The 13,638-nt window shown below is 45.8% G+C and overlaps 1 protein-coding gene across 1 annotated transcript in view; it reads right to left on the reverse strand.

Annotated features, from left to right (window-relative positions):
* Positions 1 to 628: 628 nt before the first annotated feature.
* Positions 629 to 13,638, reverse strand: part of GRIA1 (glutamate ionotropic receptor AMPA type subunit 1) — a 285,987-nt gene continuing 272,977 nt past the window's right edge. The window contains exons 15-16 of the mRNA XM_046667310.1: positions 8,651 to 8,785; positions 629 to 830 (exon numbers count right to left, since the gene is read on the reverse strand). Of these exons, the coding sequence (XP_046523266.1) occupies positions 630 to 830; positions 8,651 to 8,785 (336 nt within the window). The 3' untranslated portion in view covers position 629. The remainder of the gene's footprint in view (positions 831 to 8,650; positions 8,786 to 13,638) is intronic.

Below are 13,638 nucleotides of genomic sequence, written 5' to 3' on the forward strand. Positions count from 1 at the left end.
CCCACTCCTCCAACAACATCCATCTCCATCCATGGCTTGGGGCTGAGGAGTGGAGGGTAACTTGGAGAGCTCCCGTGGAGAATTACTTTGAAGGTTGCTTTTTTTCCTCTTGCTTGCTTGTAAGGTGGAATGAATCTTGAATCTCCAATTTGGAAACTGAAGAGGGATGGGTAGGGAGTTGAGAATTAGAAGTAAGGAGAAGGAAGGGGCCTAACAGAACCTGCAAACCATGGATATTAGTAAGAAAAAAAATATTGCACACACTTGGACACATTAACAACCAAATCAAAAGAAAATAGTACAGTTTCCTCATTAGTGTTCCAGTGACTCCATTTTCAGAGACACAAGCTCTATTAGACAGGGTTATTCTCCCCTTATTGCAGTACAGTGTTATCGTCCTCACTTAGGAAATGAAAAAGGGTGAAAGAACATTAAAAAAGGAAAAGGGATAGCAAAATGGTTTTTCAATTCTTCAGGAAAATCTGTTGAGTCATCCTCCTTGTGGTCATGGTGGTTGGTGGTGGTTGCATTTCATTTTGTTGTTGTTTTTGGCACTGAAGGGTTTGGGATGGGGCTGGGGGAGCCTGAGCCTGCTCCCCAAGGGGTCTCCATCTGTTCCACTGCTCCAGTTATAATCCTGTGGCTCCCAAGGGCATCCCTGAACTGTGGCTCATGCAGGGAATAGATTGCATGGACTTGGGGAAGTCGTGGCTGACCACTCGGCCATTCTCTCCACTACCGCCACCGCTGGCTCCTGCCCCACTGTTCCGGGGGAGTGTCGATGTCCGTATGGCTTCGTTGATGGATTGCTGTGGGATCAAACAGAAACCCTTTTCAGGAGGACCGGGGGTTCTTCCCCGGGTCCTTGGCAATGATTGGCAAGGAGAATGAATCAACACTGGACTTAAAATGCCACCCCAACTCTTTTCCCCATCCAACTCCTTTCCTAATCTATAATGCTAATCTTGACTTCCCATGAACTCACAAAACTGTTGTGTGGCTCTAGACAAATCCGATCCCCTCTCTGGACCTCATGCTCTCTCTGTTTAATGAGGTGTACCAGACTGGGTTATCTCTAAAATCCTTTCCGATTCTTATATACTGTGATTTCCAAAGGTGTTACATTGCCATGGTGGCGCTGATGATAATAAATGTAGCAAAATGACCAAATGGAAATGCTCTGGAATGGGGCTTAGGAAACTTGCATTTCAATTCTGGTTCTGACATCAACCTGTATGACCCTGTATGTATCTCCTTACCTCTCTGGACCTTTTAAATCGCCACGTTTGTGAAATGTGATTATCTATGCATCTACCGACTTATTAGAAAGAATGGTGCTACTGCATGAAAAATGATTTGAAATGTTAAAAAGTAATTGAGAGTGTGTTATTGTTGGATCAAAATTAAAAACTGTCTATGATTTACTTCAGGAAAAGTGCTGTCCTACCTTTAGCAGCATGTTAAGGGAATGTAGGACTTGTTGAGTAATATAATGGGCAAAATGTAACTGGAACAGGGCATTGCTGAAGAAAATGAGAATACATCCCAAAGATTATTTTCTGTGTGTCAACTGCTTCCCATCAGCATGTATAACCTGCACATCTCATTGACACATCAGATCAGTGCTACTAAGCTTGTGATTTCTAGAATGTTAGAATTCTACATATGACAAGCATTCCAACAATCACCCCAGGATCAGATGAATTAGGCGGGATGTTCAAGACCACAATCTGGGATTAGAACCATATCCTATTAGACAAGAGGAAGCGTTCTGTTCTGAGTTCCTTTGGAGAAAGAAACTTTATGACAAGAAATCCAAACCCTTAGCTCTTCCTGTCACTTCTGACTTCCCATTAAGAGATGCTCATAGAATTTTTGAGGTGGGGCTTGGTTTCTTGGTGGGAGTTAAACAAAGGAGAAGAATTTTCTATGAGTTGGAGGTTTCTTTCTCTAAGACAAACCCTACTCATCCTTCAAGGCTCATTCTGTTCTCACCTCCTTCTTGAAGCCATCCTAGACTGTACTAGCAAGTGCTGGCCCCCCTCACCCCAGGACTCATATGTTTTACATTCTCTTGTAATGGCTCTGTTTCGGGTATGTAGGATTTGTCTTCTTTCAGAGAGCTAGCTGTCTGGAGAAGGGCAAGGGCCATGTCTTCTCAATCCTTAGCTATCTCCCAGAGTGTCCAGCAGGTAGTTTGATGCACAGTAGATATTCTTGAATTTGTCTGAGAAAAACCAACCACATAGGATCCTTCTTAAAAAGTCTATGGCTTTCTCCTTTGCGTATTACCATGGTTCTAGTGATCAGAGAAGTCAGTCAGCCTGCCGTGGCCAGACAGACGTGAACAGGGCAGCTTTCTGATAGACAATGCTGGGAGTTTCCTCTTATTATTGGCAATTCTGACAGTGCTTTTAAATGTTCTTTCTTGTTGAAATCCATGATTCAGACAGATTTGCCCTATATGATGCTCCACCCACACTCGTTCTGTCTCTGCCTCAAACCCCCGGAGTTAATCTTTCTACACTCTGCCTTGGTTGTCCTCCTCTGAAGAAGAAGTGTGACCTGGATTGCATTCTTCTGAGTCAAGGCCAAATAAATATCACTGTGATGCTCTACGGGGGAAACGTGAAGTGAACACATGAAGAATTAATGGTCATTCTCACCTAAAGAATGTTGAAAAGAAAACAACTTTTTATTTGTGTGGTGTGAATTGTGGAAACTTCCATAGATTAGCTTGGAATGTCTATCTCCTATGATTTTTCTCTGCCAAATCCCTTTAATTAAAAAAATGTTTAAAGTTCACACAGATCACCTTGGTCTTTGTTTCTCAAAAGATCTCACGTGTTCCTATAACATTCCATTGAAGTTGGTGGTACTTGATGAATTTATCTTAAAGGAGAAGATTGGTGGCTCAGTTGACATTGATGCCTATCAAAGTGTGAGGTACCTTAGCCAGGCATGTAACTAAAACCCTCCAAGGTCATGCCATTAAGAACTTGTTTTCAAGGAAGCTGAGGGCTTCCCAGAGGTCAATGACTCCATACTCCTATGGATAGTGTGTACTGCCTGCTTACTGGCTTCCTTTCTAATACATTTATGGGCTCTCAGGAGAGGAGATGAATAGAGTCAAAACTTTGGAGCAGAAAGCAATGCTAAAAATGACTATAACACTAGTTTTCAAACTTGACTGCACGCTGGAATCACCTGGGCAGTTTTGGGAAAAAACACTGATGCATGAGATCTACCCTCTGAGCTGTTGGCTTAATAGGTGTGGTGTGTGGCCTGGACATCTGGAGTTTTAAAAACATCCCAGGTGATTCTAATATGCAAGCAAGATCGAAATACACTGATCTAATTGATTTGATCCACTTTACAGAGAAACGACTTATGACTGACTGACTTAAGGTTACAGTTATGTGATCTAGTGCCAAAGCGGATGACCTTCAGTTCTTCCCATCCCCTGTAGCTAAGCTGTCATAGGCTGATGTCATTCCTACCCTTGCCTCTGGGACATGTGGTTCTCCCTTGTCCATCCTTGACATACCAGCCATTTTTAAAGTTCTTCCTTAGAGTAGTTGTTTTGAAATTAACACTCAGGGAGAAAAGGGTGAGTAGAAAGTCCAACCTCGAAGTCCCCTAAGTTGGCTCTTCAGAGATTCGTTTCTCTAACAGTGATTACAGCCTACCTTCTCAGCCACTTATTTTTCTAGAAAAGTCTGCCCAGCCTCTGCACATCATAGAACACCCTAATAAAAGCTCAAACCTCATTAGTGACCTCATCCTAGCATACGTGCTAAGGGCCAGAGTGGCCACCTGCTGCGGAGGATGCACCCTCTGTATTACCAAGTCCCTCAGCTGCTCATTAATTCTGGGGAAATGTGCAAAGCCTCAATTGCTGTGGCTTAAACACGGCCCATGCTAGCACAGCCACATACAATTATGAAAGGTCAGTGGCTCTCCTGGCGGTGGGCGTGGCTGGGGATTATTTTCCTTTGGGAGCAAGGTGGTGAATAATAAAGATCCTGGTTGCCTTAATATCAGCTAAAGACTCAGGTTTCAGTCTGTTTGCCTAGGCAGAGGGGAAGATCTGAGGATCTGAGACTTCATTCAGTTTGGATATTGTTGCTACTATATGACAATTTAAATTATGCTCAACTGTTGCAGTTGTCCGACGTCCCTCTCTGAGTCCCCAGCTCTCACATGTTCTCCTCTTCGCTCTGTCTTCCTGTGCTCTACCCTCCCTGGCCTGCTTTCCATCTCTGGGCAAGAGTTGTGGTCTTAGGTCTCTGACACTTGTGCATCCTTTGCTGGCAGCTCTCTTCCCCTTGTTAATTCCTTTCGTACTTCCAGTCTGTTAAGCATCACTGTCTCAGCAAAGCCTCTCTGACCTGCCCCTGCCCCCATTCCCTGACTAGGACTTGACAGCACCAGGCATTTTTCTTCATAATCCTCTTGCAAACATGTAAGTGTTTGCTTATTTTCTGTCTTCTCCATCAAACTCTCCCTTTCCTGAGAACATGAGCTGTGTCTGCTTTGTTTTTGACTGTATCCCCAGTGCTGGGCAATGCCTAACATACAACGGTGCTCAGTGTGTTTTTGTGGAATGCCTGCAGAGTGTCTTCCCACTGTCCCTGTGACACTTGCCGTGTGTCCTGCTCATGTGACACATTGAAGGGGAAAGGGATGCAACAATGCATAGGCAAAGGATTACATTCCATGGATGGCCTCAACAACCGGATCAGGAAAACCTACGAATAAGGGCTGCATCTTACTTGGTTGTGAGCTGTGGCTGGGGCTTGAGAGGACACAGAGAAAGTGCTCAGAATTATCTGTTGCTATGTGGTTGGGGTGTGAGAGAGAAATTTAGAAGTGGCTTGGCCAGCACCAAGAACTCAGGCTTTGCAGAGGTCGTGTAGAACAGGAGTCTAATTCCTGTTCCTCCAGCTCCTAGCTTGTGTGACCTTCCTAGGACACGCTACTTAGCTTCTCTGAGCCCCTATTTCTTCATTTGTAGGGTTGCACTCATAGCACCTTACAGGGTTTGTGAAAATGTATATAAAGCACTTTAAATGTGGAAATTACTAAAAAGATGTCTTTCCTTCTTCCCTTCCTTTCTTCTCTCTCTCTCCTTCCCTTCTTTCCCTTTTCTGCCTCGCCTCCTCTCTTCCTTCTCTATTCCATGCAGAGTGGGGAAGGACTCCTTGAACACTGTTGAGAAACAGGAGGCTGGGCCTCAACTAGGTTTAGGGGCTCAAGGCCTTAAGAGTTGGCCAAATACTGTAATCAAGGAAAGAAATGAGGGAAGTTCTCACCAAAGGCTCTTGTCACCATCAGTGTGGGCTCTGTGTGAGGTTGGAGGCTGCACTTCTGCAAAGAGCTAATTGCCTTTGAAGAAGACAAAGTACAGAACAGTAAAGAGATCTGCAAAGCTGGAAAGTCTGAGAGGCAAGCAGAGTGTGTTCCTCTTATTTCCTTTGGATAAGAGAGAAGTTGATGGAGCTTTGAAAATTAAGGGCCAGGTTGATTAAAAAGATAGTAGAAGTATCTTTTCTGCTGTTAGAAGATTAAAAATTCTATTAGGAGCCTCGGTGACTTAGGCAGAAGTCATGCCAACCAATGGAATTAATTATAGAAGATTGTGGTAGAAGAACTTGAATGAATGATTCCAAGAGATCCTGATGTTGGTTGCTGAGAAATTCAACATCTTCTTTGTAAAGGGAAGGGTGAGAATATTTCCAAGAAGTTATGGCATGACTCAGTGGCCTTTTCTAAGGATTTTTGTCGTAACCTGAATGTTGTGACTTCAGTGGTGAAGGTCAACACTTTCCCAGTTTTAAGAAGATACCAGTCTTTAGCCACCCTGGTACCACCACCTGGCACTGACCATGATTAGTGGGAGTCATGGAAGTGCTGGAAGTCCAGAAGGGTTCCTCCTTGGTGGATGCCTGGTCTCATTAGATTGTATGAGCAAAAATAGATGGGACCAAAACCATGTTGGATGATGTTTGTGCTTCCAGCCTGGGTGGTTTCGGTGGTTGTATTTGCTTAAACTAATAGCAGCTCCCTCCCATGCCTCACCTTATCCTCTAAGAGATGTTTACAATTCCACATTAATTTTACTAATACCCTATGTTTGCAGGATGTTCAAAGAGAAATCAGACACAGCTTCTTACCTTAAGGAATTCAAACTATATAGCTCAACAAACCTAGGACATGTAAATGGGGGCAATAAAAGGAAAGTCTTAAGAAGGTCCTAGCTGGCCACTAATCATAAGAGGAAATATTATTGGGAATGCTAATTATCATTGTTATTATTTATTGAGGGCTTACTATGGGCAAGGCATTTTGCCAAGCCCTGTATATCCATTTTTAAAATATAATCCTCACAACAATTTCATGATGTATGTATTACCACTAGCCCCATTTTAAAGAAAATGAGGATCAGAGAGCTGTTGAAACTTGTCTAAGATGACACAGTTTACAAAGAGTCTCCAGAGCCCGTGTAGACCACTACACTGCATTGTCTCTTAGGGGAGCGGCGAGAGGGCACTCCTGAGGTGGGTCCCTGGTTTGGGTGCTGGTCGATGGGAAGGTTTTGGGGGAGGTAGTAAAGGTTGCATCTTACTTAGCTCTTCTCTTATTCCCCTCTTTGCCTCTGGAGTGGCCTTTCCTTACTTTGGAGGGTAAGATAGGAGAGTCTTTAGGCTTACGTTTTAGATGGAACACGCAGAGGAAGCTTTGTTTAGGTTCTAGGAGAACTCATTGTATCCAGTTAAGCTCCTTGGAGGTCTACACTGGGTTTCAGGTCTGGGGCTCATGCGTTTGCTGTACTTTGTCCTTTCTCAGTGGAGCTGGTGGGGAGTGAGCTGGTCAAGGGTGGGATTGAAGTGTTCCTGAGTCTCCTGGCCAAATACCATCACACTGCATCCCTTAATTTTTCCTTGTTATTATATTTTAGGGAAGTTGCCTTTTAAATGGACTCTATGGGACAGGAAGGTGGGGAGAGGGATTGGCCTGCATGAAGGCACATGGGTGGGAAGCAGGAGGTGGGAGGCTGAGTAGGGAGTATGTAAGGAGAGCAGATTGCCTGGGAGGGGAAAGTAGGCTGGAGCCATGACGTGGAAATGCTGAATGCCAGGACAGAAGGCCTTCCTCCCCCCACTCCCACTCTCTGTGTACACAACTGAAGACAGAGTTTCCAAACAGGGGAAGCAAAATGTCCAGCAAAGACTTCTCCAAGAGTGACCCTGGAGGTGTATGTAGGGCTGATGGCCCATGGCAGGGAGGGGCGGGGCAGGAGGCTATGGTCCTGATGAGCTTGGGAGCAATCGCACGTTGGAAAATGGGCTTCTAGGGCACATTCTAGGAGAGCGAATCCTGCCAATGAGTCTTCTTAGTGTAGTCAAGCCACAGCAACAGCCTAGGGTACATTGCTCAGAGTGACTACCTTCTCCCCATTGCTATTGGTTTGAAACTTTCTTGTTCTTCCTCTTAATGTCTGCCTATTCCCGGAAGCCTTCTCAATTTCTCCCTCCTCTATATTCCTATAGGCCTTCCCATCTGTACCACAGGTTGCTTCACTGAATGACTTTTCTGTGCCATTCTTTGTTGAAGGTGCCAATGGTCATAGATTGCGTCTCAGTCCTCTCTGCCTCCTCAGGATGTCTTGGTCACAGATTGCGTCTCAGTCCTCTCTGCCTCCTCAGGATGTCTTGCTCACGGGGGCGCTCACATGATTACTACTTCCATAAATATTTCCTTATTGAAGCTAAATGATGAAATGGGAGGGGACTTGAAGGTCACTTAATCCAAACTCCCTTTGGATACTTGAACCTATATCCCTGCCAAGAGTTATTCAGCCTCTACTTGTATACCTCCAGTGACAGGGTGCTTAGTACTTATTGGGATAGTCCTTCCCACTTTTGGGTAGTTCTGAAAGAAAAGTAGATCCACTTATTGTGTTAACATCTGTTCTGCATAGCTTTAGTCATTAGTTCTTATTGTACACTTTGGGATCCCACAGAACTAGTCTGTTTTCTTTCCTGCCTGAAAAGTCTTCATACTTTTATAGATAGCTCTCACATCCTCCATAATTTTTCTCTTTTCCAGTTAGTTGCCCTTAGCTATATTTGGGGTGGTTTGGGATTGTCTAATGAATCTGCTTATCCTTCACTGTGCATGATACTCTTCATCAAAGTCCATCTTACAATATTTGGCTAAGAAGAGACTTAATTCACCAAGCATGGCAAGATCATCTATTTTGCTGAGGTAGACACCTCCTCCCTTACTTGTGGAGCTACACTCCTGTTAATGCAACCTCAGAGAGAATCTGCCTCTGTGTCAATCACTCTTGCCTCACACTATGTTGTCTGTCACTTAAACCCCTAACTTTTAATCTCACGACCCCATCACTGGCTGATGCAGTTCTTTGCTCGTGCCTTATGTTATACCTGACACGTCTCATCTTCCTTCTTTTCTCACAGCTGCCTCTTTCCCTGCCACTTTTCCTCAGAACGGCTTTCTGCCCCCCGCCTCAGGCTGACCTCAACCTCCTGTCACTCCCCACCCTTTCTAGTAAAGGGACTCCCAGGAAACCCAGCTGTGTCACAGAACAGGTTGGGAAAAAGGCCTGGGAAGACGAGGCCACCTTCATCCGCTTGGATTCGCTACGGGATTTGTAGCAGAACTCGATTAAGGCAACCAGCATGGCTAGGCCCAGTCCTCCGATCAGGATGTAGAACACGCCCGCCACATTGCTGAGGCTCAGAGCGCTTGTCTTGTCCTAGGAAGAGGAGGAGGGAGGGGAGGGGGAAAGAGCAAAGTGAGCCAGGAGGCTAGAGACCATCCAAGAAATAGCATTTTTACACACATACACTCAGCCCCATCACCCTCTTTAACATTCATAATAGTTGGAAAGGCTTTGTATTTATTGACAGAGTGTTAAACATTCCCCAAGAAAAAAACGTGTATGTGTGTGTGTGCGTAACAATTTTCCAAGCATCCCTGATTACGTTCAATTTATAATGACATTTTCTTCCCTCCTCATTGCCTGTTCTAAGGTGGGCGATGCCACAAGAAATTGAGGGCAGCTTCTACCAAGATCTGCACCCTGGAGCTTACCCCATTCTCTCAGAAAACCGTATCCCTTCCTTTTCAGCTCAGTTCCTGTCCCCCGTCCCCTCTGTTGCTCAGCAACGCATTGGCCTCCCTTCTCGTTTTTGTTCCTGAGTATTTTTCTGAGAGTTGTACTTAAAATGAACTTTCCCCTGGATGTGCATTTGATTTCAATTTAATAAGACAGTTACTGTACGTATAATAAAGACCAACCAATGGATGCCTTTAACTTACTGCTCTGAGTCCCCATTTAGGGAAAAAGAAAACTGGAGGCTAGGAATAGTACAAAGGCACTGAGATAGAAAAATGGCTCTATCAAGTCCTAATAATTATGCTTAATTGGTGTCATTTTTTCTGTTGGAGGTGCTCGCTAAGAAACACTGCGGGCAGCTCTGGTGGCTGAATTTAGAAATCTCTGTCGCCTGTAGTAAAAGATCTTGCGCTGGGTTTTGAGGGGCAGGGTCATGGAGCAGGTGCTTAATTTCTTGGGGCCTGGGGAGAGGGACCCACGTGCAGTAGGAGGAGGACAGAGATCAGCTTGTGAAGCCTGAGAAAGGCCATCCATCTGGTGAGACCAGCCCCGAGTTCTGTCACCTCCATTGGGGTTCAAAAGTTGGGGAGTGAGTGACAACATCTTCCCAGGTGGTGAGAACCATCAAATGAAACTAGTTCTCATGGTAGGGGGAAATGGCTCAGGAAGAGGGGAAACGGCTCAGTCACATTCTTGACCCAGATAAGGGACCATGTTAAAACCTTGGAAGACTCCTCATCCCCAAATGTCACAGTGGCTCTCCCACCTTCGTTTATATTGTTTACTCAAATGCAAGTTTCCCATTGAATTAAAATGAAATGCACGCTCAGCTGACACAGGCACAGCCATGGTTGGTTGGCTGGTGGCACTGGCTGGGCTATAGTTTTTACACCTCTCCATGTGTTCTTTTTCGGGTAGGGATGTAGGCAGGCCACACAAGGGGTGGACTCTTTTGCCTGAGCGACTCCTCAGACATCTGCCTATTAGAATCTGGGTGTGTGGAAAGGGATCTGTTACTGACCAAGTCAGTGGCCTCTGCCCTAGTTCTACTTGGTGCATTGTACAGGATTCAGCAGGGCTGAGATTGGGGCCTGCAGCTGGCAAATAGCAGCCTGCTTTCCCTCCCCAGAAGCAGCCTCGGCTGGCAGAGCTATAGGATTATCTAAAGCACACCCCCTTGGTGGCTTCCTGTATTGCTAACGCAGATGGCTCTTGAATATGGGTTACACTTGGCAAGGCATATTCTGGCTTTGGAAGCAGTGGAAATGATTATTCAAAGGGGGTAGAATTTCTCCTGCTCTGGTATAATGGCCTGATAAGGGAAATGTGCAAAAATGAGTTGGGTGCCTGGTTCAAGAATCAGCTGAACAAGTAAATTCCCTCTTGGCGTGATTTTCCAGAACACTCAAAATGTTTCCCTGCTTGTTGTTCAGGAAGTCTGTAACTCTGCCTCTGGAGAGGAATTCTTTAGAGTCCTTGGAGGACCTAAAGTTAGCAGAAGTTCCTGTAAAACTCTTCTGTGTGGCCAGGGTAGGGGTGTGGTGGGGAGGCATCTTAACGTATTGTCAACTCACACCTTAGAAAAGAGTGGTTGACAGTGATGCTCAGAGAGAGTGGGGAACAGGCCTGGAGGAAGGTGGTAGACAGGAAGGCTGAGAGGCAAGGAACAAGTCCCGCTGACTTCACAAGCTCATCAGCTTTTCAATAGCTGAAGTGCACTTTGTGTCCTTGGTCACCAAGGCTGTTTGTGTTTCCTTCCTCATGGTCTTTCCCAAGTTCACCTGGTGGGTTGCCTTCAAGGGTAAGGGAGTGGTAGGCATGTTTTTTTGGTACTATCTTCAAAAGACCCGAAGAGGGCATCTGCCTCCCTGGCTGGAGAAGGTGGACAAGATGGAGTGTTCACTTCTGGTATATCTGGGAAGGAAGTGGGGTCGGATCTGCATATAGAAGCGGGGGGAGGAGGCGTAGTCTATGTCACTGCAGAAGGAAGAGGGCCCAGTGACTGCACATTGGATTATGTCTGGAGATGGAGAGCATCCCTCACTTCTGAAAGAGGCCTCTGGCCCATGAAGATGGCAGGGTATGTGTGTGTGGGGACACATCCCATACAAGCAAAGAGGGCAGTCAGATGGTATGGGGACTGCCACCTGTTGCAGGACACATAGTGCCACTGAGCCTTCTTTATGCCAACACAATTGTACTAACAGGGATCAGGGAGGACCTCTAGAATAGAGGGGGCACCTGGGCCCTATCACCACCAATCACAGAAAGCAAACACAGATATAACACAGCTGTCTAAATTTGGCATAACTTGACAGGGTGTGAAATGAAGGGCTGGTATTGGTGTCTTCGTAGCCCACATATTTGAGGAATTTACGTGAGTCATTAGCTTTTGGATAGCGGCAAATTTAGTTTTTTCAAAGGAGGCCCAAGGCCACTGTCTTCTGTTCAGTGGCCACCTCTGACTTTCTTGGACTCACTCTGTTGGAATATGATGGGGTGTTCTCGAGCAGGGACAAATATCCCTTTTATTTAAGGGTCAGAACTCTGATTCCTCCTCTGGCCTGCAGTGTCCATGTGAGAAGAGGCTTCCTAGTGGACTTGTGTACAAACAGCTGTGTTCATACTTCATGAGCAAGCCACATGCTTCCCAGCTATGCCCAGGGCAAGGGTGACCCAGAGTCTGAGTCTTCTGTGCACCCCTCTGGAAACCCCGTTCTCCTCCCCTCCCATAGCAGCCACACTCCTAAAAGCTGGCAGCTTGTTGGTGGGAGTAAAAAAGTCACAACTTGGCTCCCGCCAGGAGCAGGCAAAGAGAGTGACAGTACTGAGAAGAGTGACAGGTGAAAAGAAAAACAAAAATTCCATCTTTCAGAATCGATAGGCTTGTTGTAATGGTGACGAGACCCCCCCTTCATCTGTTCCCCTTAGCCTGTTGTCTTGATTTGCCACCTCCCTCGTGTGGGAGGGAGATGTTTTCTTTTTCATATTTCTCCTTGCTCCTCCCACATAATGGGGGACTGTCCCAGACTCCCTCTGTGTTTCTGAGCCAACATCTCTTCCAAGAATGTGGGACTGGCTGAGTCTTTGTGAGGTTTGAGTCAGGCCTGAGGCAAAGAGACTTGAAGCTTTTTTTATGGCAATAAGTAGAAAGTTTTAGGGAGAAGCCAAGGCCTCTGGCCATAAGACCAGTCCCCTCCATGGAGACTGACTCAGCCCCTCATACAAGGCCTGTTGAATCTGGACCAAGCTTCAGGTTTCTCCAAATGCTTCCATTTCTTCCCGGTAAGAGCGTGAACTCCTATAAAGCAAAAGCTGTAGCTTCTGCTCTTCTCTACATTCCACAGGAATTCCACACATTTTCTGATGTGTGTACAGCTGGAGTTTTGGGGGCTGCCTACAAGCCTTCCACATGCTGAATCTGTAACCTGACTTTGCCTTTCAGGCTGTGAGAAGAGGCTCACCCCTCTTCCACTTATTAGCCTTTCTGCTATAGTAGGCTTTCTCTTGTGCTTTTCCAAAACTAGATTTTTGGCCTACAGATCATTTTCCCGAGCAGTTGGTCATTTCCAGGGAGTGGAGACTGAGGGGTTGGCTAGGCTCACTCACTAGCCAGGACAAAAGTGGGGAAGCCATGGAGAGGTGGATTTGATTCAACTGAAGGAAGATTTTTCAAATCTATGGAGCTGTCCTAAGGTGAAATACCTTGCCATGGATAGTGTTGAGTACCCAAACGTGGATGTATTTAGGAAGAAGCTGACAAGGTCAGCCAAGGCATTCAAGCACTGGACACAGAGCTGGACCAAGGGACTTTTGACACTCATGCCAATCCCAAGTGATTTGAGGCATCTAAGGAGTTCCTAGAGGGCCTGGGATCATGCCTTTTATAAATTCTCCCTAGAGACTAACGTCTTTAGGGGATACAAAAAAGGAACTCATGTTAATTGGCAACTTCTGCTGTTCCATTTCTAATCTAGGCCAGTTCCCTAGCCTGCATATTTTCCCCAAGAGCAACACAGGATGAGAATTGGCCCATTGTACTAATAATTGGCAAGGCAAATGCTGCAAAAGTGAGGCTTGTGGGGGTGGCTCTTCTCAGCAGTATGTGCTCAGGGACCAGCTGCTGTACAATGCACCACAGAACATCCTGACTCAAAACAAGATTGCAGCAGAGAACTCAAGGAGATGATGTGGGTCGTGGAGAGGAACCCAAGGGTTGGCTGAGGCTGAGGCCTCTTCCAGAGTGGGAGGAATTTTCCAAAACAGAGGCACCAGTCTGAGGATAAAGTGGGCGTCTCCATAGGGGGCCTACACTATGAGCTGAATGTCTACCTGGACTACACATTGGAGAGCAGAGCTTTTGTGTCCCAGAGGAAAATAGAGCCTGTTGACCCCAGAGGTCCTTCTGGCTCAGAGCCCTAGAGACAGTTTTCAAGGAAAATTCCTTGTTCCTGTTCAGTCCCTTCTCCTAGAGCAGTAATGGGAGACTT

This window comes from Equus quagga, chromosome 7 (genome assembly GCF_021613505.1).
Source record: "Equus quagga isolate Etosha38 chromosome 7, UCLA_HA_Equagga_1.0, whole genome shotgun sequence".
Taxonomy (NCBI): domain Eukaryota; kingdom Metazoa; phylum Chordata; class Mammalia; order Perissodactyla; family Equidae; genus Equus; species Equus quagga.